At 48.0% G+C, this 25,123-nt stretch overlaps 1 protein-coding gene across 2 annotated transcripts; it reads left to right on the top strand.

The window, feature by feature from the left end:
• LOC140897826 (L-amino-acid oxidase) lies at positions 1 to 25,123 on the top strand. Of its 2 annotated transcripts, none has more exons than XM_078848441.1 (7): positions 1 to 376; positions 14,831 to 15,054; positions 17,264 to 17,370; positions 17,993 to 18,194; positions 19,983 to 20,036; positions 23,399 to 23,529; positions 24,269 to 25,123. In XM_078848441.1, exons 2-7 carry the CDS (start codon positions 14,914 to 14,916, stop codon positions 25,080 to 25,082), a joined length of 1,449 nt encoding a protein of 482 aa, XP_078704567.1. In that variant the 5' UTR covers positions 1 to 376; positions 14,831 to 14,913; the 3' UTR covers positions 25,083 to 25,123. The 2 variants fall into 2 exon arrangements, with proteins under 2 accessions (XP_078704567.1, XP_073167039.2); XM_073310938.2 differs by lacking the exon at positions 1 to 376 and adding an exon at positions 10,182 to 10,244.

The following is a 25,123-nucleotide window of genomic DNA, read 5'->3' as shown; positions in this document are numbered from 1 at the left end:
TCCTGCTTTACATTCCAGAGCAATTCTCCGCAGGCCGTTTCCGGCCAGAATCCGGATCCCTTGTGCAACCTGATTGGAGCGACAGGGATGGATAGGTCCTAACCAAGAATCCAGCACAATATCTCCACGCCCATGGACATCCCACATGCTCTGAGAGAGCTCAGCTGGGGCGGAAACAGCCCTCAGGTTCCAGGTAGTGGTTTGCTGCCCACAGTGAGTGACCAAGGTTCAGGACATTGACACTGAGCGATTGTAAAACATTCCGGGGCTTTCACACCTCCCTTGCTCATAATGGACGTTGATCTAACTGAGAATGGAAAGCATCTGAAATCTTCGCTCCCAGTAGCCCTCTGAGATAAGACAGAAACCACAGCAGGTAACTGCACAGATATATTCAGTTTCACACTGTGAATTGTGGGCACGGTGACAAATTTGAAGCCACTCAAGAGGAATGGCCTTCGGTACCACAGGACATCCTCTGACTCAGAACTGTGTCTGGGATCATTTAGGAGTCTATTACAATTGTTGCTTCTTTGGCCTGAGCGGTTTGCCCGTATTCAGGGCCTTGCAGGGTTGTTTCCATTAGAATGAGAAATCGGTGACATGAGTCAGGTCTATTTTTGGTGTAATTTCTTGTATTTCAGAAGAACACAACAGAAACAAATAACCACAGGCCTTGTACTTGCTCAGAAATCCCTAAGTCTGCCCCTCCATTGAGCTCTGTGCCCAAAAAGCTCAGTCTCTTTGCTCCATCTCAGGGCCATGCTCACAATTGCTTCCCCTGGCTTCCTGCCTGTAATGCACACAGACTGCAAACCAGTCTCCTAGCCCCTGCATTTGCAGTCAGGGAAACCTCTCGGCCCACATGGCTTAGCTCTGCCCTGCCATGTGCCTTGGAGGATCCCTCCATTGTCTCCAGCTGCCTTTACTACAGAACAGGGGTTTAATTGCTCCTTCCATTGTGTCGGACAGCGGGTGCTTAGCCACCCGTGGACTCTGACGAGGTCTGCGACTATCCTAGGAGCAAAGGACTCACTTGATGGCATCCATCAGCATCTCCCAGCGTAGCGGTATTTTTGTGCAGCATCTAGCACAGTGGGGCCCACCCTGGAGGCTTTTTGATGCTTTGTTTAGTAATAATAATGATTTCCCTGTGGAAGGCTTTAAAGAAGAGTTGGGAATGATTTAGGCAGCAGTATATCCAAACTGAAGAAGGGAAATGTCCCATCTGGCTGACCGACGGCCTTTTTATTCGTTGGGGTCATGGGATAGTCAAATGCAATTTTCTCTGTGTAAACTGAGCCAGGGCAGGGTTGAACTGAAGCCCCAGGGGTCTGGAGGCCTCAGCAGTTGCCACAGATAGGAATTACTTCATGGTTTCTTGCCAAATCACATTGGCAGGGGAAGCTCCTCAACTGAAGAGGTGGTTGCGTTAGGTCTAAATCCAGACATTTCATAACTCAGGAGTCACTGCAGAGCAGAGCTGGTCAAAATTTTTCATTTCAAGACAGATGTTTCTGTGAGAAAATTTCACCTTGGACAAGATTTTGGGGGAGTTTCATTAGAAACCAAAAATGTTTCCATTTTCAGCAGCCAAACTCCTTTTTTTTTTTAAAGTTATAAAGCAACTGAAAAATTTCTACCGATCTGGTGAAAATTCTCAGGAACACCAAAAAATGTTGGCCAAAAATTTCATCTGGGCGTACCAGCCAGGGGTATACCTCACAGGGGTGTTTATGAGTATAAATAGATTCATGATTGTGAGGTGCTCAGATACCATGATGATGAGGCCATATAATGAGACTGGGGACATCTTTGTTAATTTGGATCAGGAGGGATTCATTTTTTAACAAGTGGCTCTGGGATCTGCATAAACAACAGAGGCTCCATTCCAGGAAATGAACTCACAGAGTTCTTAGTCTTTCCATTGCTAGAAATGACCAGAATGTGTTGTCACAGAAATGTGCCCTCTCCACCCAGTCAAAGGCTATCAGCCTGTTTCCCCAGGGTCTTGCCCCTCGTGCAGTCACTGACACTAGTGCAAGGTGAGTATCCAGTGTTGGGATTTGGAAGCATTTTGCACTGGTGTAAATGACCACACAGTGGTGTAAATCGGGCCCCGCACACTGATGCAGAGATACGACTGCAGCCCGGCTGGCTCTGGCTTTCTCACCACTGAATGGGGAACATTGTCAATCTCTGGCAACTCTTAATCAGTACCACCAGATCTGGTTCATTCCTGGGTAGGATGCTGAGGACAATCAGTGCATTAATGGGCAACTGTGACATTTATTTTCCATACATCACTAGTGTGACAGCGTGACATTATTACCGTGCCAATAACTAGCTATTATATAAAGGGGTGTAAACACAGATCACAATGAAATGCATTTATGGAGAAGAACAACAGACTAAAGAACAAAGCTGGGGGCAATTATCTGACTGTATTGTGTATTCCACGCAAAACACAGTTTTGGGTCACCCAGAACTCTTTGTGAATTCATCAAATCATTTAGGCCAAACAATAAAATTGGGGGCTAGATTCTCCACAGGACTTAGGTGTCAGTTACTAAGTCACTGCAGGAGGAGGGGATGCCAGGGCCCTCATTTATACCCAGTGGCTGGGGCACTTACCTGGCACATGGGAGGTGTTGGTCTATAAGTCTCTACACGAGGAGAAGGGTTCTGAGAGCAGACGGCTCTTTACTCTTGCAGACAAAGGCTGAATTAGATTCAGGGCTGGACATTGCAGTGGGACAAATTCAAACAGGAAATAAGGCCCAGTGTTTTTGAGGGTGGGTGATTAACCACTGGAGCAGCTTCCCCCAGGACGAGGTTGATTTTCCCTCACGTGGAGTCTTTGCACCAAGGCTGGATTGGTCTTTCTAGAAAACACAGTCTGGTTCAAGCACACGTCAAGGGCCTGATGGCTGAATCTTTTGGTGAGTTTCTTTGGTCTGTGTGATGCAGGTCAGGCTAGATGAGCAATACTGGTCCCTTTGACCTTTAAAATCTACAAAACTATAAACTTATGAAAGTAGAACCCTGTATAGTCAGTTAGTCTTCATCTTTCATGTGGCTTCTTTCATAGAGTTAGCTGGTTTCCCAGTTTTGTCCTTCACACAGTGGCAGGGGAGAATCCCATTGAAAAACATAGTGAACGGTTGTAAAATGACAGGAAATGAGATGTGTATTCAAAAGCAGGTGTAGGGACTGACATTGGTTCGATCTCATTTTCTCATACTGCGATAACCTACTTGTTGTGAGATGAAGCTCCTGGTGTCTGTATCCTCCTGCAAGGTGCGGGCCCTTCTCAGTGTGCTGGGCTGGGTGTCTGTCCCAGGCTATCAAGGGAACAGCTGGATTTGCATGTGGGTGGGATGGGCATGGGCTGCTCCCCCTCACCCATTTAGCTGTCTGTGAACACAAGGCTGGGGTGACTCTCAGCACCCCCGTGCGTGAACAGCTGCCCAGCAGTGACGTACGAATGGTGCCAAGATAAACTCTCGGGGCTGGTTGCTCAGGCCACCAGCGTCTGCTCCGTGCAGCTGAGAAGGGAAAACGGGGCCACGGCAGCTTTGCTCTCGGGACCAGACCGGGGGCAGGGGGCTGTGTCGACCCCCAGCGTAATTCCAGCAGCCTCAGGGCTATTGTGACTGCACCACTCTGCAAGGGACCCCCGAGGGGCTCACCCTGTGCCTGGGGATGGCTGGAGTCTCTGCTCCCTCCCAGCTCTCTGTGATACCCCCGAGTCTCAGCCTGCCCCAGCCTGGGTTACCTCTGAGTCCGAGCAGGCGGAAGCAGGCTCAGGGGTATCTCACGCTTCCATGTCTCTGCCCGGCCACCTCTGCTGGGCATTACCCAGAGATCACATGGGCCTGGTGTCGCTGGTCCTGTGCCAACTGCTGACAGGGCAGAGGAGACGGACGCTGTGTGTCAGCATCTCAGAATTACTTGTGGCTCCATCTATTTAAGTAAGATACTGTGAGGGTTTCTGAGAAGAGCGGAGATCGTTCTGTGCCGTGCGGGGCAGGGGAAGGTGGTACCAACGGACCCATTGCAATAGCCCGGGACCAGCTGTAGCATTTGTCCAGCTCTTCCTCTCTTTGGAGTCCCGGCTGGAGGGAGTTTCTGGCCAATAGGCTTTGAAATCGAGTAGGGCCATGAGATTTCAGGACGATGCATCAGGGATGGCTTCTTCCTCCTGAGGGTCAGGGTGGGGTCTGATTTCTGCCAGAGATGAGCAATGCTCCGAACTGGAAAGGCAGGGCAATTCCTGTGGTGCTGGGCTGACAGATTCAAACCCGCCCATGGGATTTGGCCACCCAAATGTCAGTGAGAATTGGATTTGCAGATCCCTTAAGCAACTTGGGATAAATCGCATCTGTTCCGCTCCCACACCCCACCCGGAGATGCAGCCAGCTGTGTGGGTGTCTCCATCTGAAAGATATTCCAACATTGCACCGTTCACACCAGGAGACCCTGAACAAACTTTCCCCCAGCAACTCTGTCACACAGCCCCACAATCAACAGCTGTTCTGGTTGTGTGGCCCATCGGTCAGTGTCTTCTGTGTCCCTCGCTGTGCCCAATCCACAGAGACTATAAGCCATCATTGTCCCTGTTTCAAAAACCTGGCTCTCTAACTCAAGCTGTAACTGGTCATGCTGTCAGCTGTGAAAGTCCCTGGTTCATATCTGGGTATCCCTTAACACCCCTCTTGAGGCCTGTTTCACTGTGTGGGGAGGTCCCTCCCTCTGGAGTTATACTGGTGGGGGAGTGAGAGGAGAGGAGCCACACAGAAGACTTCCCCCAGGAGGATGGCTGAGTACAAGGGGGGGTGTCAGTGGAATAGCCAAATTACATGGAAAAGTGGCAGATTTAAACCCGGTAGAAGGCACTGCTTTAATCACACAATTAGCCAGCGGAACTCACTGCCACAAGAGACTATTGAGGGCAAGAGCTTAGCAGGATTCAAAACTGAAGGAGGCATTTCTATGGAAAATAGAACATCCAGAGGTGTAACAGTAAAGATTCTGACAGACACCCAAGGGTTTTTGAAGAGCTATAAACCCTCCCTGATTTCAGGGCATATGAACATAATGGCCATACTGGCTCAAACCAAAGGTCCATCTGCCCAGTATCCTGTCCTCCAACAGTGGCCAATGCCAGGTGCCCCAGAGGGAATGAACAGAACAGGGAATCATCAAGTGATCCATCAATCCATCCAGGGCAGAAGACAACCTCTAACTATTAGGGGTCAGGAGGGAACTTGCCCCTCGGTGCAGGGGATTAAGTGTTTTCTAGACCACCCCTGACAGGTGTGTGTCTAACCTGCTCTTAAAACCCACCAGTGATGGAGATTCCACAGCCTGCCTAGGTCATTTGTCCCGGTGCTTCATCACCTTGATAGTTAGGAAGTGTTTCCTAATGTCCAACCTAAACCTTTGCTGCAGTTGAAGCCCTTTGCTTCTTGTCCTGTCCTCAGTGGTTAAAGAGAACAATTCCTCCTCCTCCTCTTTATATCAACCTTTCAATGCTTGAGGAATGTCACCATGTCCCCCCTCAGTCTTCTCTTCCCCAGACTAAACAAACCTAGCTTTTTCAATCTTGTCTCATGTGGGGACATGTGAAAAGGTTGTTACAAGGAGGATGGAGAAAAATTGTTCTCCTTAACCTCTGATGATAGGACAAGAATCAATGCACTTAAATTGCAGCAAGGGAGGTTTATGTTGGACGTTAGGAAAAACTTCCTGTCAGGGTGGTTAAGCACTGGAATAAATTGCCTAGGGAGGTTGTGGAATCTCCATCACTGGATATCTTTAAGGGCAGCTTAGACAAACGCCTGTCAGGGATAGTCTAGATGGTGCTTGGTCCTGCCATGAGTGCAGGGGACTGGACTTGATGGCGTCTCAAGGTCCCTTCTAGTTCTATGAGTCTATGATTCCATGTGTCATATTTTCTAGACCTTTCATCGTTTTTACGGTTCTCCTCTGGACTTTCTCCAATTTGTCCACATCTTTCCCGAAGTGTGTTGCTGAGAACTAAACACCGCACTCCAGCTGTGGCCTCATCAGGGCTGAGTAGTGTGGAAGAATTGTTTCCTGTTTCTTGACTATAATACACCTGCTACTAAATCGCAAAGATGTAGACGGACCCCAGATCTGATCCAGTCTGAGAACTGCTCGGATTCTTTAAGAATCAGGCTTGTACTGGACGGCTCGTTACTGTCTTAAATTAGAACAAACCCCCCATGTTTCCACCTTTTAGGTCGAATGACAGTTTCTTCTTCATTGCTTTCCTTGATGCTTTTGGAGTTCTCTGAGTGTACAGCAATATAATGCTATGGTTTATTTCAGACAGCCTCTTTTATATAAACCAGGCACCCTCTCATCAGGGGTTTGAAATGCCCTGTCTGCCGGAGGTACTCATGTGGGTCTGCAGGGCATATTTACATTCTGCAGCATCTCATCTGTCGTTTAAAAATAAAAAGTAAGTGTCCAGCCATCACAGCTGCAAAGGAACCCTTCTAAATGTGACCCACGTGTAACCGATACAGTAACATATGCCTGAGTCTGCAGAGAGCCTGAGACAATCTCTCCAAGGAGGGGGGAACTTCCTTGCATGTCACTGAGGTGTACAGAGGATCCAGAACAACGAATCAGAGAGGTGTGAACTCTCCACTCCTGTTAATTTCAAGAAGAGTTAACTCTTAAGTGTAATTGTGGCACATGGAATGCCAGCATTAACCATTTCTTTGCTGGTCCTTTTAGCAGAGTGGAAAAGGATGAGAGAAAGGAAGAAGGAAGCATGAGGAAACATGTTTTTGAAGAGATGAACACACAGGAGATGGAGCGATAACAACACATCTTAGAAAAATCTACCATCTACTCATTTGTCTGAGCCTTGGTCTACACGGGAAGGGTGTGTCCACCTAAGATATGCAACTTGGCATATCTTAGGTTTCAGAGTATATCTTAGGTTAAGCATATCTTAGGTTGACTACCTGGCCGTGAGGACGGCGGCAAGTTGACTGCTGCCGCTCCCCCGTCGACTCCGCTTCCGCCTCTCGCGAGCTGGAGTTCTGTAGTCGACAGGGAGCGTGTTCGGGGATTGATTTATTGCATCTAGACGAGACGCGATAAATCGATCCCTGATAGATCATTCACTACCCGCCGATCCGGCGGGTAGTGAAGACCTGCCCTTAGCGTTCACCATGGCAGCCATCACTATCTCGAATGAAGATGGTTGGAAAAATTTGCTCTCTTCCCCCGCAAAAATGTTGACATTTTATCAAAAGACTGAAAATCTTTCAGCATCTGTCGACAAAAACTCAACAGGCACTGGCCATGAAAAATTTCAGTTAATCAAATACTCAATTTTTCATCAATTAACAGTTAGGATGGGAAAATTTTGACTCATTCTAATCTTGATTTCGAGATCTTAGATACCGTATTATCGAATAAAGAACAGGAGGACTTGTGGCACCTTAGAGACTAACAAATTTATTAGAGCATAAGCTTTCGTGGGCTACAGCCCACTTCATTGGATGCATAGAATGGAACATATAGTAAGAAGATATATATATACACATACAGAGAAGGTGGAAGTTGCCATACAAACTGTAAGAGGCTAATTAATTAAGATGAGGTATTATCAGTAGTAGAAAAAAAAACCTTTTGGAGTGATAATCAAGATGGCCCATTTAGACAGTTGACAAGAAGGTGTGAGGATACTTAACATGGGGAAATATATTCAATATGTGTAATGACCCAGCCACTCCCAGTCTCTATTCAAGCCCAAGTTAATGGTATCTAGTTTGCATATTAATTCAAGCTCAGCAGTTTCTCCTTGGAGTCTGTTTTTGAAGCTTTTCTGTTGCAAAATTGCCACCCTTAAATCTTTTACTGAGTGGCCAGGGAGGTTGAAGTGTTCTCCTACTGGTGTTTTTCTTCCAGCTCAACCATCAGTGTTCACGTCCTACCCAGGAAATCTCCTCTGTCTTCAGGCAGGAAAGGAAACATGATCACAATCACTGGCCCATTGCTTATGTAGAATTGTGCCAAGACATAAAGCACGGACTGTCTTCGCTCAGAAACAACCTTGTTCGCTGCTGAGGAGTTTGCTTTGCAGAGGTTTCTTTGCCTAGTCTGGCTGGTCAGTAACACCCCTTGCTAACGGAGAGAGAGCAAAGCATCCCAGACATTCCAGCACTTTAAGATGCAGGGAAATCATACCGCCATTCAGTGAAGCAACACAGAATCCCCCCAGCTCAGGATCTGGCCCCATTGACTCCAACAGAGCTCTGCTTATCTGCCTCAGCTAGAGGACTGGCCCGGTGACTCCAGTGGGGCTAAAACGGATTCACACCAGCTGGGGAATCTGGCCCTGTAGCATTCAACCTTCAGCACATTGACCATGGGATAGGCTGTGTGCTCCAGCTGGGTCTCAAGGAAACCAGAGCCACAGTAATGGGGCTGCTCAGATCACACAAAAAGTAGGATTCTAGGTCACCACAGAACGGTATCATGTTACACGAACATGATACTGTTCTGTGGTGACCTAGAATCTTACTTTCGACGTCTCCGACTCAAGGAATATTTCCAACACACCTCTGAACAGCACACTAACTCACAGAGAGCTTCCTACCAAGACTACAAAAAGAAGGATTCTGGGTGGACTCCTCCTGAAGGCCAAAACAACAGACTGGACTTCTACATAGAGTGCTTCCGCCGACGTGCACGGGCTGAAATTGTGGAAAAGCAGCATCACTTGCCCCATAACCTCAGCCGTGCAGAACACAACGCCATCCACAGCCTCAGGAACAGCTCAGACATCATAATCAAAAAGGCTGACAAAGGAGGTGCTGTCGTCATCATGAGTAGGCTGGAATATGAACAAGAGGCTGTTTGGCAGCTCTCCAACACCACTTTCTACAAGCCATTACCCTCTGATCCCACTGAGAGTTACCAAAAGAAACTACACCATCTGCTCAAGAAACTCCCTGAAAAAGCACAAGAACAAATCTGCACAGACACCCCCCTAGAGCCCCGACCAGGGGTCTTCTATCTGCGACCCAAGATCCATAAACCTGGAAATCCTGGATGCCCCATCATCTCAGGTGTTGGCACCCTGACAGCAGGATTGTCTGGTTATGTAGACTCCCTCCTCAGGCCCTGTGCTACCAGCATGCCTAGCTAAAAGTCGCAATTATTCAACAAAAAAACTTCAAAAACAAACTCCAGCGAGAAACAGCCAAACTGGAATTAATCTGCAAATTGGACACTATTAAATTAGGCTTGAATAAAGACTGGGAGTGGATGAGTCATTACACTAACTAAAAGCTATTTCCCCATGCTAATTTTCCCCCTACTGTTACTCACACCTTCTTGTCAACTGTTTGAAATGGGCCATCCTGATTATCACTACAAAAGTTTTTTTTCTCCTGCTGATAATAGCCCACCTTAATCGATTGGTCTGGGAACCCCCGTTTTTTCATGTTCTCTGTATATATATATATCTTCCTACTGTATTTTCCACTACATGCATCTGATGAAGTGGGCTTTAGCCCACGAAAGCTTATGCTCAAATAAATTTGTTAGTCTCTAAGGTGCCACAAGTACTCCTCATTCTTTCTACAAATAAAATCAAATTTCAAATGTTTTGAAACCCAGGAAATACAGATTTCAACTTGTGCCTCCGAAACAAAGCACCCGCTAACTATTGAAAGAACCATTGGGCCAGAGAAAGAAAACAAGCCTGAGAATGACTCCGTTGCCTAGTGGTTAAAGCGTTGACGTGGGAGACCCAGCATCCGGTCCCTCTGTGCCAATGACTTCTTAAATTATTTTTTTTCCACCGGGGAACAGCTTCAACAGGAGAGAAGATATGGGCTCATGAGGATACGGAGGGAAATTTGGGGTGGTTTCCAGGAAAGACTAGGAGGCTGCCAGATTCAGCAGGGTGTGGAGGAAGATAGATGGGACAGAGTCTACTACCACAATTCCTTTGCTCCCAAGTCCTATGTGCCTGGATGGAGGTGACACAACTCAGAGTAACCCGCAGGCTATGAGCACATCACAGGAGGAGGTCCCATAAGACCATGTGACAGCCCTCTCCTTGTTTCACTAGACACAGAGTCAGCAGTTCCTGCTAGGATATTTATCAGTCAGTCTATATAAAAGGTGGGTATAAAATAAGAGGTCAACTGCATGACTTCACCCACCATCTGAAATGGACAGGTTCTGTGAGTGAAACTTCTCTTTGAACTTTTTCAGAGCGATGGAATACATTGTTCCTTTGGGCACATCTTACTGGATCAATGGGCTTTCTTGTTTCACATCTTTCTCTCTCTCTTATCGTCTCTCTCTTTTTGTCTTTTTCTTCCTCACTTTCAGCTGAGCTTCTCCCGGAACCCTCTACGCCTCTTTCAGTGTGCATGTAGGAGGAAACGAACAGCTGTGTGGTATTTTCAGTTGCACTTGGCCTCAGTCACACAGTAAATCAATTTTACTGTGGGACACAGGTGTAGCAGCTCTGCACTTCCCTTGGCTTTGGCTTGGTGATTAGATTCAGTTAAAACGTTAAGAGAGCAAATGATATGTTTGCCAAGTGAAGGGACAACAGTGTTGTAAGTCAGTGCTGAACATATTTATTTCAATACACCAGAAAAGCCTTGGAGATTTTAAATACATTGACTCAAAAGTCAAAATACGGATGCTGCTGAAATTCTTGCAGGGGTTCTTAGGAATTGTTCCCTTGAGTTACCAAGGCAAGGGCGCGCCCACCTGCAGGCTGTTTTTCGTCACAGTATATGTTGGATGCCCTGTTTATTTCTTGTCCCATATCCGTTTGGAAATGTGGATGGAAGAGAAATGAAGATTTTATTAATTATTATTATTATTATTCATTATACCTTGGCTGACTGTTTTCACCTGCACCTGTTACAGTTAAATTGTATATTTCACAGTCCTGAATTATCCTGCATTTAAAGGTCTAGAAAACATGACCTATGAAGGAAGATTGAAAAAATGGGATTTGTTTAGTCTGGAGAAGAGAAAACGGAGAGGGGACATGAGAAGTGTTTTCAAGTACATAAAAGGCTGTTACAAGGAGGAGGGAGAAAAATTGTTCTTCTTAACTGACAAGATGCCATGGGCTTAAATTTCAGCAAGGGAGGTTTAGGTTAGACAACTTCCTAACTGTCAGGGTGGTTAAGCACTGGAATAAATTGCCTAAGGAGGTTGTGGAATCTCCATCATTGCAGATTTTTAAGAGCAGGTTGGACAAACACCTGTCAGGGATGGTCTAGATAATACCTAGTCCTGCCTTGAGTGCAGGGGACTGGACTAGATGACCTCTCGAGGTCCCTTCCAGTCCTACAATTCTTTGATTCTGTGACTGCTTTCACGTCCTTTTATTGTTGGAAGGGCTCCATGAATAGGACGTGGTCTGTCCTTTCTGTGAAGATAGCTGATTCAAAGCATGTTTCTGGAAAACGAAGTGGTCAAAATGTGTCATTTGAAGAATATTTTTTTCCCCGAAAATTGACCTTAGTTCTAAACAAAAACGTTGATGGGAAATTTTGAATTTTCTTTTAAAAATACATTTTAAGTAAAAACGGAGGATTGGATACATTCTGGTTGTTAACAGCTAAAACAAGTCAAGAAAAATGAATGCCTAGTGACCATTTCCAGCTCACATGGGCGTCCTTACACCTCTCCCACCAGGAGATCCTTGCAGTTCCATGGCTGAGGTCAGCTGGGGAAGGAGACCTAGGAGTGAGGATGTAGTGAGTTCCCTCTCTCTGCATCTGATAGAAGGTTTAAGGGACTAAGAAGCAAACAGGATGCCCCTAAGGTGAGACTGATGCCTGAGTGGCTCTCTGGAGCCATTGAGGGATGACAGCTTTCCTGCAAAACCCTGGGAAGGTGGGGAGAATTGAGCCAGGGCTAGACCGTGGGGTGGAGTGAAGCACCGGAGACTGAGGTCAGATGGGCATGGTAGCTGGGTCCCGCCTGCAAAGGAAAGGGGTGGCCAGCTGAGGCCGAAGATGTCGTTATTTTTATATTTCTGTTGGATTTGTTAAATCAGCAGTTCTCAGGTGGGGGGTCTGCAGCCCTGTTTGGGGCCACGAGCAGGTTTCAGGGGTCTGCCAAGCAGGACTGGTGTTAGATTCACTGGGGCCCAGGGCAGAAAGCTGAAGCCAAGTCCCGCCGCTCAGGCCCCAAACCCAAGCCCAGCTGCTCAGGGCTGGAGCCGAAGCCCAAGTAACTTCGCTATGCAGGGCACCTGTGGCGTGGGGCCCTGGACCCTCGCCCTGCTTGCTACCCCCTAACGCCGGCCCTGCCTTTTATAGGCAGGAAAACAGTTGTTTTGGCATAGGTGGGCCGTGGAGTTTTTATAGCCTGTCAGGGGGGCCTCAGAAGAAAGGTTGAGGAGCCATGTGCTAAAGGATGCTGTGGTCCTGGATGGGGTCAGGCATTTGAAGGCGTCATGGATGGAAGGTCAGGGCACTCCTACAGACAAAATAGGCCCATAAAAGACATGAGGAAAACTGAAGCACAATGTCACACACGGCCACAATTGGGTGTGGTGCACTAGTGCCAGAAACAGGAGGGCCAGGAGTCCATGCCCCCCGTCCCTTTTAACAAAAGAAACATATATGCTGTGGGAATAACAAGATCATGCTGCTAAAGGTCAAGATGCTCTATCCCTTTCAGTGTCCCTGCAAATACACAGGTGTGGTGGCAATCCTCCAGCCCTTGCTTCCCGGTGGCAATATGAGCATAGCACCTCTGAAGATATGGATAATTGCAGAGTAAGGAGAACATAATAATTGTCAAGAGGATCGATGGCTTTAACCCAGTCCTTCCTGGTTTTGCTTTTTGCTAACCGTTCCAACACTGTCATTAAAAACACGTTACATGGGTGTTTATGGCTGTGGTGACCCTGTACCATTTTTGGTTTCATGGGATAGTTATTTAGAACATGAGGACGGCCACACTGGGTCAGAGCAATGTTCCATCTAGCCCAGTGTCCTGTCTTCTGAAAGTGGCTAATGCCAGGTGCCCCAGAGGGAGTGAACGTAACAGGTAATCATCAAGTGATCCATTCCCTGTCGCTCATTCCCAGTGTCTGGCAAACAGAGGCTAAGGACACCATCCCTGCCCAGCCTGGCTAATAGCCATTAATGGACCTATCCTCCATGAATTTATCTAGTTCTCTTTTGAACCCTGTTATAGTCTTGGCCTTCACAACATCCTCTCGCAAGGAGTTCCACAGGTTGACTGTGCATTGTGTGAAGAAATACTTCCTTCTATTTGTTTTAAACCTGCTGCCTATTCATTTCATTTGGTGACCCCTAGTTCTTGTGTTATTAAAAAGAGTAACAGGATTTGTGACAGGATGTAGCCCTGTGTCCACACCCTCCACACTATGGTAATCATTTTTGTACCAAGTATGTTTTGTAAGGTATCAATTGAAAACTCATAATCTGATGATTAATATTGTCCTGATAACATATGTGTGGCAACATTGTCATGTAGTTATAAGAGTCCACTGTATGGTGTTATTAACTCATGTCCCAAACTGAGGTTGGCGAACAGCTCTGTCTCAAACAGACGATTGTGTGCGCTGCTTAATTTGCATTGAAGCAGTCAACAGAGTCATCAAGCAGGAAAGGGAGATAAAGGAAGCTCAAAAGGGTGAGACAAAAGCAGCAGGGAACATCCTTCCATGTAGCCCTTTCGTCTCCTGGTGGGGCTGGACACCATTAGAAACTCAAAATAGGGGTTTGGTTAGGTCCAAGAGTGCTGGTGGATGCTCAGGATGGAGTTATAGCCCAGATTAATATATTTTTTCATCTGCTTTTGCTGAGCAGAGTCACCATTGCTGTGAAATGTGGGACTTCCATGCCTTCGTCACCTTCAGTTTAGACCAGTCAGAAACTGATACTAGTGGAAAATGTGGGTTCTCACTTGGAAGGAGTTTTCCATTGAGAACACCATAATAATCTTGCTTTGAAAGCTGCACTGGCTGCCCGTGAACTTCCAGACAGAGTTTCGAGTGTGGATTTGCATTTTAAAGCTGTAAGGGGTTAGGGGACTGGTGACCTCATGCACCACGTATTTCTTTGTGTGATCCTTCCGTAACTACGCTCCACAGGACACAGAGCTGCTTCGTGGTTATCGAGAGGGGGAATCACAGCTTTCCATTTTGAAAAACAAAAACCTTATCTTGAATTGTGGAAAGCAAAAGCAGAACTGAGGTTTTTTTAATGGCATCAAGCAGAGACTCTGGTTAGGTTCCTCAATTCACCTCATGAAGTTAAATCTTGAAGACCTTGTTCAGTCACATTGTCCACAGTAGATGAATTTCTCCTGCACCATTCCCTCAGCTGATGGCTGGCCCCCAAAATCATCACATCCTTGTGGTATGCACAGATCTAAGTGAATCTGTGGGGCCCAGGACCCTCAATGGTAGACTGGGTGGTGGGCCACGTGTGGTACCAGCCACTGTCGGTAGACAGGACACTGGGCTAGAGGGACTATTGGTCTGACCCAGTACGGCCGTTCTTATATTTTACAGTTTATAAGAATGCATGAACTGTGAGAGGATTTGAGAACTGACTTCCCTTCTCTGGGTTTATATGCTGATTGTATTGGATTGTAATAACATTCCTGGTTTGTTAATATAACAGTGCTCTGCATTTGAGGTTGGTAGCCTCTTCCTAGAGATGAGGAGTAGCATGTCAATGATGTTACTGAGCTGCATGGTCTCAGAGAGTGAGTTTGCTTCAACATGGGTGTTTTCTTTGCATCTCTGTTCTAGTATTTCTTCAGCTCTTCCTCCTTGTAGTAGTCCTGAGCTCGGAGGGTCTCGCTCGCAAACTGAAGGCGTGGGAAAAATGCTTTATGGACTCTGACTACGAAGAACTGGTGGCTATTGCCAAAAATGGGTTGGAAAAAGCGTATTGTTCAAAGAAGGTGGTGATTGTCGGGGCAGGAATCAGCGGACTCACTGCTGCCCAACTGCTGAAGGATGCTGGTTGCGAGGTAATTATAATGACCAAGAGGAGCCAGAGACAGGCCAGGGAGGCAGTTTTCCTCTGAAATAGTCTTATCATTCCTTTCGGATAGGAACTTTTTGGGCCGAGGGCCACATCTGGGTGGGGAAATTGTATGCAGGGCCGGGGCAGGGGGTTGGGGTGCGGGAGGGAGTGCGGGGTGGGGGAAGGGGTGCGGTGTGCAGGAAGGGGCTCAGGGCAAGGGATTGGAGCAGAGGAGGGGTGCGGAGTGCAGGAGGGGGCTCAGGGCAGGTGTGGGGTGCAGGAGGGGTGCGGGGTGCAGCAGGGGGTTCAGGGTAGGGGGTTGGGGTGGAGGAGGGGTTCGGGCTCCGGCCCGGCGCCGCTTACCTAAAGCAGCTCCGGGGTGGCCAGGGCAGGCTGGCAGGAAGCCTGCCCTGGCCCCACACCGTGCCACTCCGGGAAGCGCTGCGGCCCCTGGGGGAGAAGGAGGGGAGGGCTCTGCATACGCTGCCCTTGCCACGCCTCCAGGTGCCTCCTCCGAAGCTCCCATTGGCCGCTGTTCCCCATTCCCGGCCAATGGGAGCTGCGGGGGGGGGGGGCGGTGCCCGGAGGCGAGGGCAATGCACGGAGCCCTCTGCCCCCCGGCCCGGGGGCCACAGGGACATGGTGCTGGCCGCTTCTGAGAGCAGCGTGGGGCCCGCGGCGCCACGGGGGGCAATCCCTCGGGCCGGATCCAAAGCCCCGAGGGGCCAGATCCGGCATGCGGGCCGTAGTTTGTTTACTCTATCACAGAGCTGAGCAATGCTGAAGAACAAAACGATGTGAACTTAAGTAAACTGAGTGAATTGCAAAAGAAAGAAAGAAAGAAAGAAAGAAAGAAAGAAAGAAAGAAAGAAAGAAAGAAAGAAAGAAAGAAAGAAAGAAAGAAATCTATTATTTTGATTTCCAGACAACATGGTCATTGCCTTGAGGTTGAGGTTATTAGTGTGATAATAGCATAGCTGTATGAAACATAATGATGCAGCTAAAAAAATTCGAATCACTGGCTTTTATGGAAATGGTGAGTCGTCAAGTAAATGTTCCAAGAACAGTTCCCATATTTCTGACAAAATTCTCTACCTGTGAAAACTGATATTAACTAACCCATAACACCTTTAACTTTCACTCTTACTCGTTTGCTTGTTTGTTCGCGTTTTGTTTTGTTTTTCCGTAGAAAGAGCTACTGTCTTGGGCCATGGGAAAGACCAAACTCCATTATCCCTATAGGTTGCCTAAGCATCCTCTACAGCCCCTTCTCAAAACCACCCAAGAACTACAGCCCCCGAGTCTGGAAAAGACAACGGAGAGAGCTTGTGTATTTATATACACAGTTGGAGAGAGTCCAGCGGAGGGCAACAAAAATGATTAGGGGACTGGAACACATGACTTATGAGGAGAGGCTGAGGGAACTGGGATTGTTTAGTCTGCAGAAGAGAAGAATGAGGGGGGATTTGATAGCTGCTTTCAACTACCTGAAAGGGGGTTCCAAAGAGGATGGAGCTCGGCTGTTCTCCATGGTGGCAGGTGACAGAACAAGGAGTAATGGTCTCAAGTTGCAGTGGGGGAGTTTTAGATTGGATATTCGGAAAAACTTTTTCACTAGGAGGGTGGTGAAACACTGGAATGCGTTACCTAGGGAGGTGGTGGAATCTCCTTCCTTAGAGGTTTTTAAGGTCAGGCTTGACGAAGCCCTGGCTGGGATGATTTAATTGGGGATTGAGCAGGGGGTTGGACTAGATGACCTCCTGAGGTCCCTTCCAACCCTGATATTCTATGATTCTATATTTGAAGTGCTTAGTTGATGTTGTTGGTTTAAAACCTCCCTCCCTGAAAATCTGGCATTAATAATTAATGCAAAAATCGCTGTTGTTATGAAAACTTCCATACTGGAATGTGTTCCTTGAGTACCCAATGCAGGAATACAGCCCGATTCTGGAAGCATGCTTGAGAACATGCTTAACTTTAAGCCGATGCTTAAGTCTTACGAAGTTGAAATTCAAGTTGAGCATATGTGTACCTGCTTTCCTGAATCAAGGCCTGTATGCTTACATATCATCTGAAATTACTTCGATAAAACATTAATGTTCTTTCTTTGATGCCCATTTACAAAAGAAGGGATGTGGGATAAATCAAGCCCTACCTACAGCTACTAGGTACCAGCAAGGGATTGAAAATCATGATCTGCGTTTTGCCCCTAGGTCCTGATTCTGGAAGCCAGCAACCGTGTGGGAGGACGTATCTTGACCTATCGAAGAAACGATTGGTATGCGGAGCTGGGAGCCATGCGTTTGCCAAGAGACCACCGGTAAGACACAGTTCGCCCTCCTCACCCGCCAACCTTGTTCAGAACAGTGAAAGCCCCGTTTTAAAGACTTTTATGATAATTCCAAGAAAAAAAAATCTTTGAAGCCTTAAATTTGAGTAGGTTAAAATCTCCCCTTGCTTCCTTATGTGGACTAATTGCATTGCATGAAATAGTCAGTCTGTGTGCATGAACTGAAATCTCCGTGGAGCTGTAACTCTTCCTGCAAAGCTGGGATGGGACTGGGTGGGCAGAAGTGCAGGGTGGGTTGAGTTATGGCGATCTACTCCACCAGCCCAAATGCCCAATGTCATTTTTTCAAAAGTAAATTCTTTAGTGCATTTTCTTGTTTCAGTTTGGGCAAAATGTTTCATGACACATTTAACTAAAAGTTTTATTCTGAACATGTTTATAATCGTTATTGAAATAGTTATCCACATTTTTCATCTACTGCAAAACAGGGTTGAATGTGGATTTGGTAAAATATGGATTTGGAGCCATATGACACAAAAATAATGTAATTTACCTAGGTAGGATGGAACCATTCACGCTCGGGACTATATATGAGCACATAACATTCTCTCTCATTCTGGAATTTTTCTCTTTTTACTCCTCTTTTCTTTAGGATTGTGCGTGAATATATTACCAAATTCAAACTTAAACTGAACCCATTCTATAACACTAACGACAATGCCTGGTATTTGGTGAACAACATCAGGGCAAGATCTGAAGATGTTGACCAGAACCCTGATATCTTGCAATACCCTCTGCTTCCCACAGAGAAGGGGAAATCTGCCAGTGAACTTTATGACCAGACACTGGATACGGTATGTGTGTTGTGGAATGGACTCCTGTACTGTAGGTAGGTCTTCACTTCAAAGTTAGATTTTGGTCCTAAACCCTGTTTCATCCACACACAAAACCATCTCGCTCTGCTGAAGTGGTCCTTTCAACCCAGGCTAGCTGGCATGGCTTGAGGGCATGGGCGCCGGCTTCCTCCTTTCCCTGGGCGTGCTCAAACCCAGCTCAACCCCTTCCCCCAAGGTCCCACCCCTGCTCCACCATAGGCCCCGCCCCACCTCTTCTGCACCTCTTCCCACCCAGGTCTGGCCCCTCTCCCAAGCGCGCCCTGTCCCCACTCCTCCCCCTCTCCCGCAGCCCCTTCTGCATGCTATGGAACAGCTGACCACAGCAGGCCGGAGGCACTGGGAGAGAGGGGGAAGAGTTGATCAGCTGGACCTGCCAGCGGGCCGGAGGTGCTGGGCTGTAGGGGGTGGCAGCTGACTGCTGGTGGGTGCTAAGCACCCGCTAATTTTTTCCCGTGGGTGCTCCAGCTAAGGGTCTGTGTTCACTTGAGCTAGTAGGCAACTCAGCGTGTGCAGTGAAGGTGCAAGCTAAAACCCTGGAGTCCTGATAGTCCTCCAATGCCTTCCCACAATCCCCACCCCCGGGGGCCCGGAAATACAAACAAGTTCTGGGACAGAATCGTAGAGCGGCTCAGAGAACCATGGGAAACGGCCCCCGAAGTCCTAGCAATGTACACATGGGTGAATGTGTCACCAGAGAGGGCGCCCTGAGAGGAACAGACCCCTGTTCAAATCCCCACTGCTGATCAGATAGAGGGAAGACTTGCACCAGAGGTTTCCCAGAAGCTCGGTGAGTACCCAAACTCCTGGGAAACGCGACGAGGCTGGTGCTGTTGATTTCAAGACCCGCCTCAGGCTCCTGACTGCAGGAGAGGCTTCATAGCTGCGCTCCCCAAGCAGAGATCGGCGTCGAACGCCCTGGGAGGGGTAGGGATGAGGACACACCCCTCTCTTTGGCATCTCCTGTTGGCCAGTTTAGCTGTTGGCCAGCGTTGTTGTTGGTGAAACTTTTATCCATCAGGAGGGGTGTTTTTTCACACCACTGACGGACAAAAGTTTGGCCAACAAAAGTGCGACCGCAGACATTGCCTTAAACTATTTCTTTTATTGTTCAAAAAGTCTGAGCGAAAGCAGCTGAGTCAGCTGGAGAACTGCAGGAAGGGAAAACAAAAATGACCCCTCCTTGTCCCCATTCCTAGGCACCGACTCAGTGGGTGCTCCAGGGCTGGAGCACCCAAGTAGAAAAGTTCGCAGGTGCTTAGCACTGCACCAGCAGCCAGCTCCCCGCTCCCCTCCGTGCCTCCTGCCCACCGGCGGCCCCGCTGATCAACTCCTCCCCCTCCCTCCCAGTGCCTCCCACCTGCCTTGAACAGCTGTTCTGCGGCATGCAGGAGGCTCCTGGAGGGAGCGGGAGGAGTGGCGATGGGGCACACTCAGGGGAGGGGGCGGAAAGAGGTGGGAAGAGGCGGGGCAGCGGCAGGGGCTTGGTGGAAGGGGTGGAGCGGGGGTGAGGCCTGGGGGGGGGCAAGCACGCCCCAGCTAGAGGAGAAGTCCATGCCTATGTCCCCATTAAAAAGATCTTGTTAACAGCTTTTTCACCTGAGCACGTCATTTCATGTCCTGCCTCTGTGGGCATAGTCACTAGGATACCACCTGTAAGTACATCAGGGCAAACAGGGAAAATAACCAATCTGCAAAGGTAGAGCTGTGACTGTGAAACTAGCCACTGTTTTCTTCGTTGCTCCCCAGGTGACAACAGACTGCAGAGTTTTGAGAGAGAAATATGACTCCTTTTCCGTCAAGGTAATTGAATATGGCATTCCAGTCTCTTGTGCCATGTTCACACAGTCCATGGTCGGAGGTAGGACGTCTGAATCCTCCTACCCCTCCTGGCTATGTGGAGCAAACCCGCTTGCCTCATGGGGCCTTGCATACTTTCCCCTGTGGTCCTCCGGGCTCTGCTTTGTGGAAGGGGGAGGGCAGGGCCACGGATCCACATCTTCTTTGCCTCTCCCTACCCAAGACATCGGTCTGTAGAAAGCAAACGGTCTCTGTGCTCCCATCTGCCCTGTGTTTGTGCAGTGAAGACAGGACCCTCCTCCATTCCTACGTAACCGACGTGGCATCTCTCCTTCTCACCCTGGGTCTCTGAGCGGCATCCAGCTATGTGCCCTCATCCACGGTTATTTCAATGAGATACGCTTCCTCTGTGTACCTGCGTACCCCAAGTTTCACCTCACTTAAAAACCACTTGCTTAGAAAATCAGACCTAAAAATACAAGAGTGTCATAGCACATTATTACTGGAAAATTGCTGACTTTCTCATTTTTACCATATGATTATAAAACGAATCAGTTGGAATATAAATATTGTACGTACATGGCAGTGTGTAGTCTATAGAGCGGTATAAACAAGTCATGGTCTGTGTGAAATTTTAGTTTGCACTGACTTCCCTGGTGCTTTTTATGTAGCCTGTTGTAAAACTGGGCAAAGATCTACATGAGTGGATGTAGCCCCTTGGAGACCTCTGCGTTCCCCTAGGGATACGTGTACCCCTGGTTGAGAACCACTGCTGTAGGAGGTCTGACCTGGACCCTGGCTGTTTAATCAAAGGCAATAAAATCTTGCTATGGACACTCGGAATGAAATCCTGCCCGCACTGAAATCAATGACAAAGCTCCCGTTGATTTCACTGGGGTCAGGATTTCACCCGGTGAATCAAAAGGGATGAGGGATGGCGTCCTGAAGGGGATCATCCGCCCGACTCCAGTGATTGGTTATGAGGAAGCTGACAAATCACACAGGAGGGTAGTTGATGTTCCAGTCACCTGGGACAATAAGGCCTTGTCTACACTAACACTGGAAGTTGATCTAAGTTACGCTAGTCAAGTTCCGTAACTTAAGTCGACGTAAATGACATTTTTCAGAGTAGCAGCCGTGTTAGTCTGTATTCGCAAAAAGAAAAGGAGGACTTGTGGCACCTTAGAGACTAACCAATTTATTTGAGCATGAGCTTTCGGGAGCTACAGCTCACTTCATCGGATGCATACCGTGGAAACTGCAGTAGACATTATATACACACAGAGACCATGAAACAATACCCCCTCCCACCCCACTGTCCTGCTGGTAATAGCTTATCTAAAGTGATCATCAAGTTGGGCCATTTCCAGCACAAATCCAGGTTTTGTGTGTGTGGTTTTTGGAGGGGGGTGAGGGGGTGAGAGAACCTGGATTTGTGCTGGAAATGACCCACCTTGATTATCATACACATTGTGAAGAGAGTGGTCACTTTGGATGGGCTATTACCAGCAGGAGAGTGAGTTGGGGGGGGGGGGGGGGCACGCGGAGGATGAGAAAACCTGGATTCTTTTTATAAATGACATTGATTTCTATCGGGTCTATGCCGCACTAGGTTGACGGGAGACACTTTCCCATCCACGTAGCTTCCCCCTCTCATTGAGGTGGAGTACTGAAGTCGACAGGAGAGCGATCTCCCATCGACTTATTGCGTCTTCAGCAGGCCCACTAAATCTTGCAGCACTGATGTAGCGTGGTAGTGAAGACAAGGCCTAAGTCGCTTTGTTTCTCCCTGCCTCCAGCTCGAGGAAGTCTTTGCTGGGGTAGCTGGATGGCAGCTCCCTGATGCCACCAGCCTTTCGGTCACTCAAGCTCTCTCCTCTGGGCCGTGCAGGTCATAGCTTTGCCTTGCGGGTGGTTAACAGTACGTGAACCCCAATCCCTGAGACTCATTCCCCTGTGATATCCAGTACCTGCCGCGGGTTACTCAGAAATCCCAGCTCCTCCGCAGTGTACCTCAGTTTACCAGTTTTACTTTAAACCACCACTCCTGTAAACCACATAGCCCTGGTGAGCACTTATAACAGACCGAAAGAAGGTTTGTTTGAGAAAGAATAAGTATTTAACAAGAATTGAGGTGAAAGTGACAGAAGCAAATGGCTAGAACGTAAAAGCATAAACCACAAAGCTGGGCGTACCCTTCTCAATAGTCACCTTGCCAATAGACTAAAGTGGGCTTCCCTTGCAAAGCTCAGTCTGTTGCAAAGTTGGCTGGGTTCACCAGAGCCAGCATCAAAATGTTCATGAAAGGCCCCTGCTCCTTAAGGCAGTGGTCCCCAAACTTTTTCTGTCATGCTCCCCCTTACCCATAATGTAATCTGTCTGCACCCCCCAACCCCACCCCCGGGAGCCAGGGCCGGGAGTGGGGCCAGGGGCTGGGAGCTGGGGATCGGGGCCAGAGCTGTGACTGGGGCCAGGGCCAGGAGCAGAGCCACCGCCAGACCTGGGACCGTGGCTGGGAGATGAGCTGCAGCCGGGAACCGGGCTGTGGTCAGTGGCTAAGGCCAGGGCCGGGCCATGGTTGGGGGCCGGAAGCCGAAGCCAGGGCCTCAGCTGGGGTTGGAGCAGAAATGGGGGCAGAGTGGGGCTGGGTGGTGCTCCTTCCCTGCCCCCAATGGGGGCTGGCCTGGGCCCCATCAAGCCCCCCAAATGTTCCTCCACAGTTTGGGGACCACTGCCTTAAGGGGTTTTCTCAGTGAATGAATCCAGAACGCCTTCCCTGACACTCTATTTATACAGAAACAGTCTTTTGCCTTGATTCATAGCCAGGGCGATCTCTTGCCTGTTATAATGGTCTTTTTTGATAATTTGTTCTGGGATGTGGCCAGGGTAGGAACAGAACCTTGCATTACCTCCTGGCTGACCGAGCGAGGGGAACAAGTCCCTCTGGTTTGAAAGAGTTGTCACCTAGACACAGTAGCCCTGGTGACTAATTTTTACCCCAAGTCCATCAAGCATACTTTCAGTATAAATACTTTATTCCTTAAATACTACCCATACATACATCTCGCCACGGTTATGAATCTTGACAAGTTGGGAGCTTTCTGTAGATACCTTACATGTTACTCTTCATAGATAAATAGCTTGTAAGATGTGTTTGGTGTAGTCAGTTTGTCAGGGCTGAGCTGAGAGATGTTTGCAAAGAACAGGGGACTGTTTGCCAAGGGGTCTCTGTGTCTCTATGGGTGTGACCTTTGGCTAACCCTCATGGGTACTGAATAATTCCTATGTTCATCTCTTCAGCTGTCAAGTTTCAATGTGGATATGATATGCATGCACTTTCTGCCCTTCCTCTCTTCCCCAACCAGGAATATTTGATTAAAGAAGGAAAATTAAGTAGAGGAGCCATTGACATGATTGGTGACGTGCTGAATTTAGATGGTAGTTTCCACCTGTCTTTTCTGTACTCTGTCATGGACGATATTGCATTCAAAGACGGGTAAGAAGAAGAGTATCTTTAATGACTTGCTTTATATGGAGAAGAACATGTATCTATGATAGGATCTCTCTATCTATCCATCCATCTTCTGATACAATGAGGATGAGGATCAGATAGATGTATCTCATCCATCTATCAGTGCGGCCAGTTGCCTTCTTTCGAGAAGGCACCAATGGTCTGAACTGTCATAGAGGGCAGGTTTCGTTACTATATTTCTCTAGCCATACAAGGCAGGGGCCACTTTCACAAGGGAGGAGACGAACATTGCTGAAAGTGTCTATCTATGGCTTCTAATTCCCATGCAATTCAGCAATTAACTTCTGACGAGAGTATAGTGACCATCACTCTGTTGTACCAAGGGAACCCTTTGGCCAAATGACCCCAAATTGGGATTACTAACCCTACGCCATCCCCAGGAGGCACACCTAATTCTAAGGCAATCTTAGTAATCATGCAGAATTTAGATCATGTCGAAAAGTGAAGCTCTAAACGGAAAGCTGGTCTGAACCTTAACTACCGCAGACCTGGCACTTGCCTGTAATAAAAGAAGCCGGAACTGAAGTAGTCACTGGGGGAGGAGGGGATGGAAGGGGTAAATTATATCTTCAGCTAAGCAGCTCCTTACAGATCCGCTCATTATTTTTGTGATATTCACTCAGAGAACTATTGATGGAAGCTGTAATTCTTCTACCATCATCTCCCCCTCCATCCCCCCTGCCCCCCGCTGCCTTTCTTTCAGTTTTGATGAGATCACGGGGGGATTCGATCAGCTCCCAGAGGCTTTCTACAAGGCTATGCACGAGGATATTCTATTTCACTCCACAGCGGTGAAGATACTACAAGACAATGAAAAAGTGAGAGTGTTTTATCGCAGGCCAGACTCGTCGCTCTCCTTCTCAGTGACGGCCGACTATGTCCTTGTCACAACCACAGCAAAAGCCGCACGGCTCATTAAATTTTCTCCCCCTCTTTCCTCCAACAAGACCCATGCCCTGCGCTCCCTCCACTACTCAAAGGACGTGAAGATTTTTTTGGCCTGCAGGGAAAAGTTTTGGGAGAAGGATGGAATCTATAGAGGGAGGTCAATCACTGATCGCCCCTCCAGATTCATCTATTACCCCGGCCACAATTTCTCCAGTGGGGTGGGGGTGATCCTGGCTTCCTACACTTGGGACTATGAAGCTGAATTCTTCGTTCCCCTCAGTGATGAAAAGTGCGTTGATGTGGTATTGGACGACCTGGCAGAAGTCCACCAACTGCCCAAGACTTATATCCAGAACGTCTGTGATGAACATGTGGTCAAGAAATGGGGCCTGGACAAATTTGCAATGGGAGCATATGTTTCCTTAACCCCGTACCAGTTAGTCGACTACTCCAAAGCTTTGTTTCAGAATGAAGGGCGGGTCTATTTTGCAGGAGAGTACGCCGCTCACCCTCACGCCTGGATCGAAACGGCTATGAAAGCTGCTGTGAGAGCAGCCACGCACATCCATGGCGCTATCCCTGCATCGTCTCGGCGGCAAGAGAAAAAGCGGAAGGAAAATGAAGTGTAATGGACGGATGGGCGTGTGGTGAAGGTGCAAACCCACGGGGA

This window comes from Lepidochelys kempii, chromosome 14, assembly GCF_965140285.1.
Source record: "Lepidochelys kempii isolate rLepKem1 chromosome 14, rLepKem1.hap1, whole genome shotgun sequence".
In the NCBI taxonomy this organism is placed as follows: Eukaryota; Metazoa; Chordata; order Testudines; family Cheloniidae; genus Lepidochelys; species Lepidochelys kempii.
The sequence above is the reverse complement of the archived record's forward strand: the minus strand, read 5'-3'. Positions and strand labels throughout refer to the sequence as shown.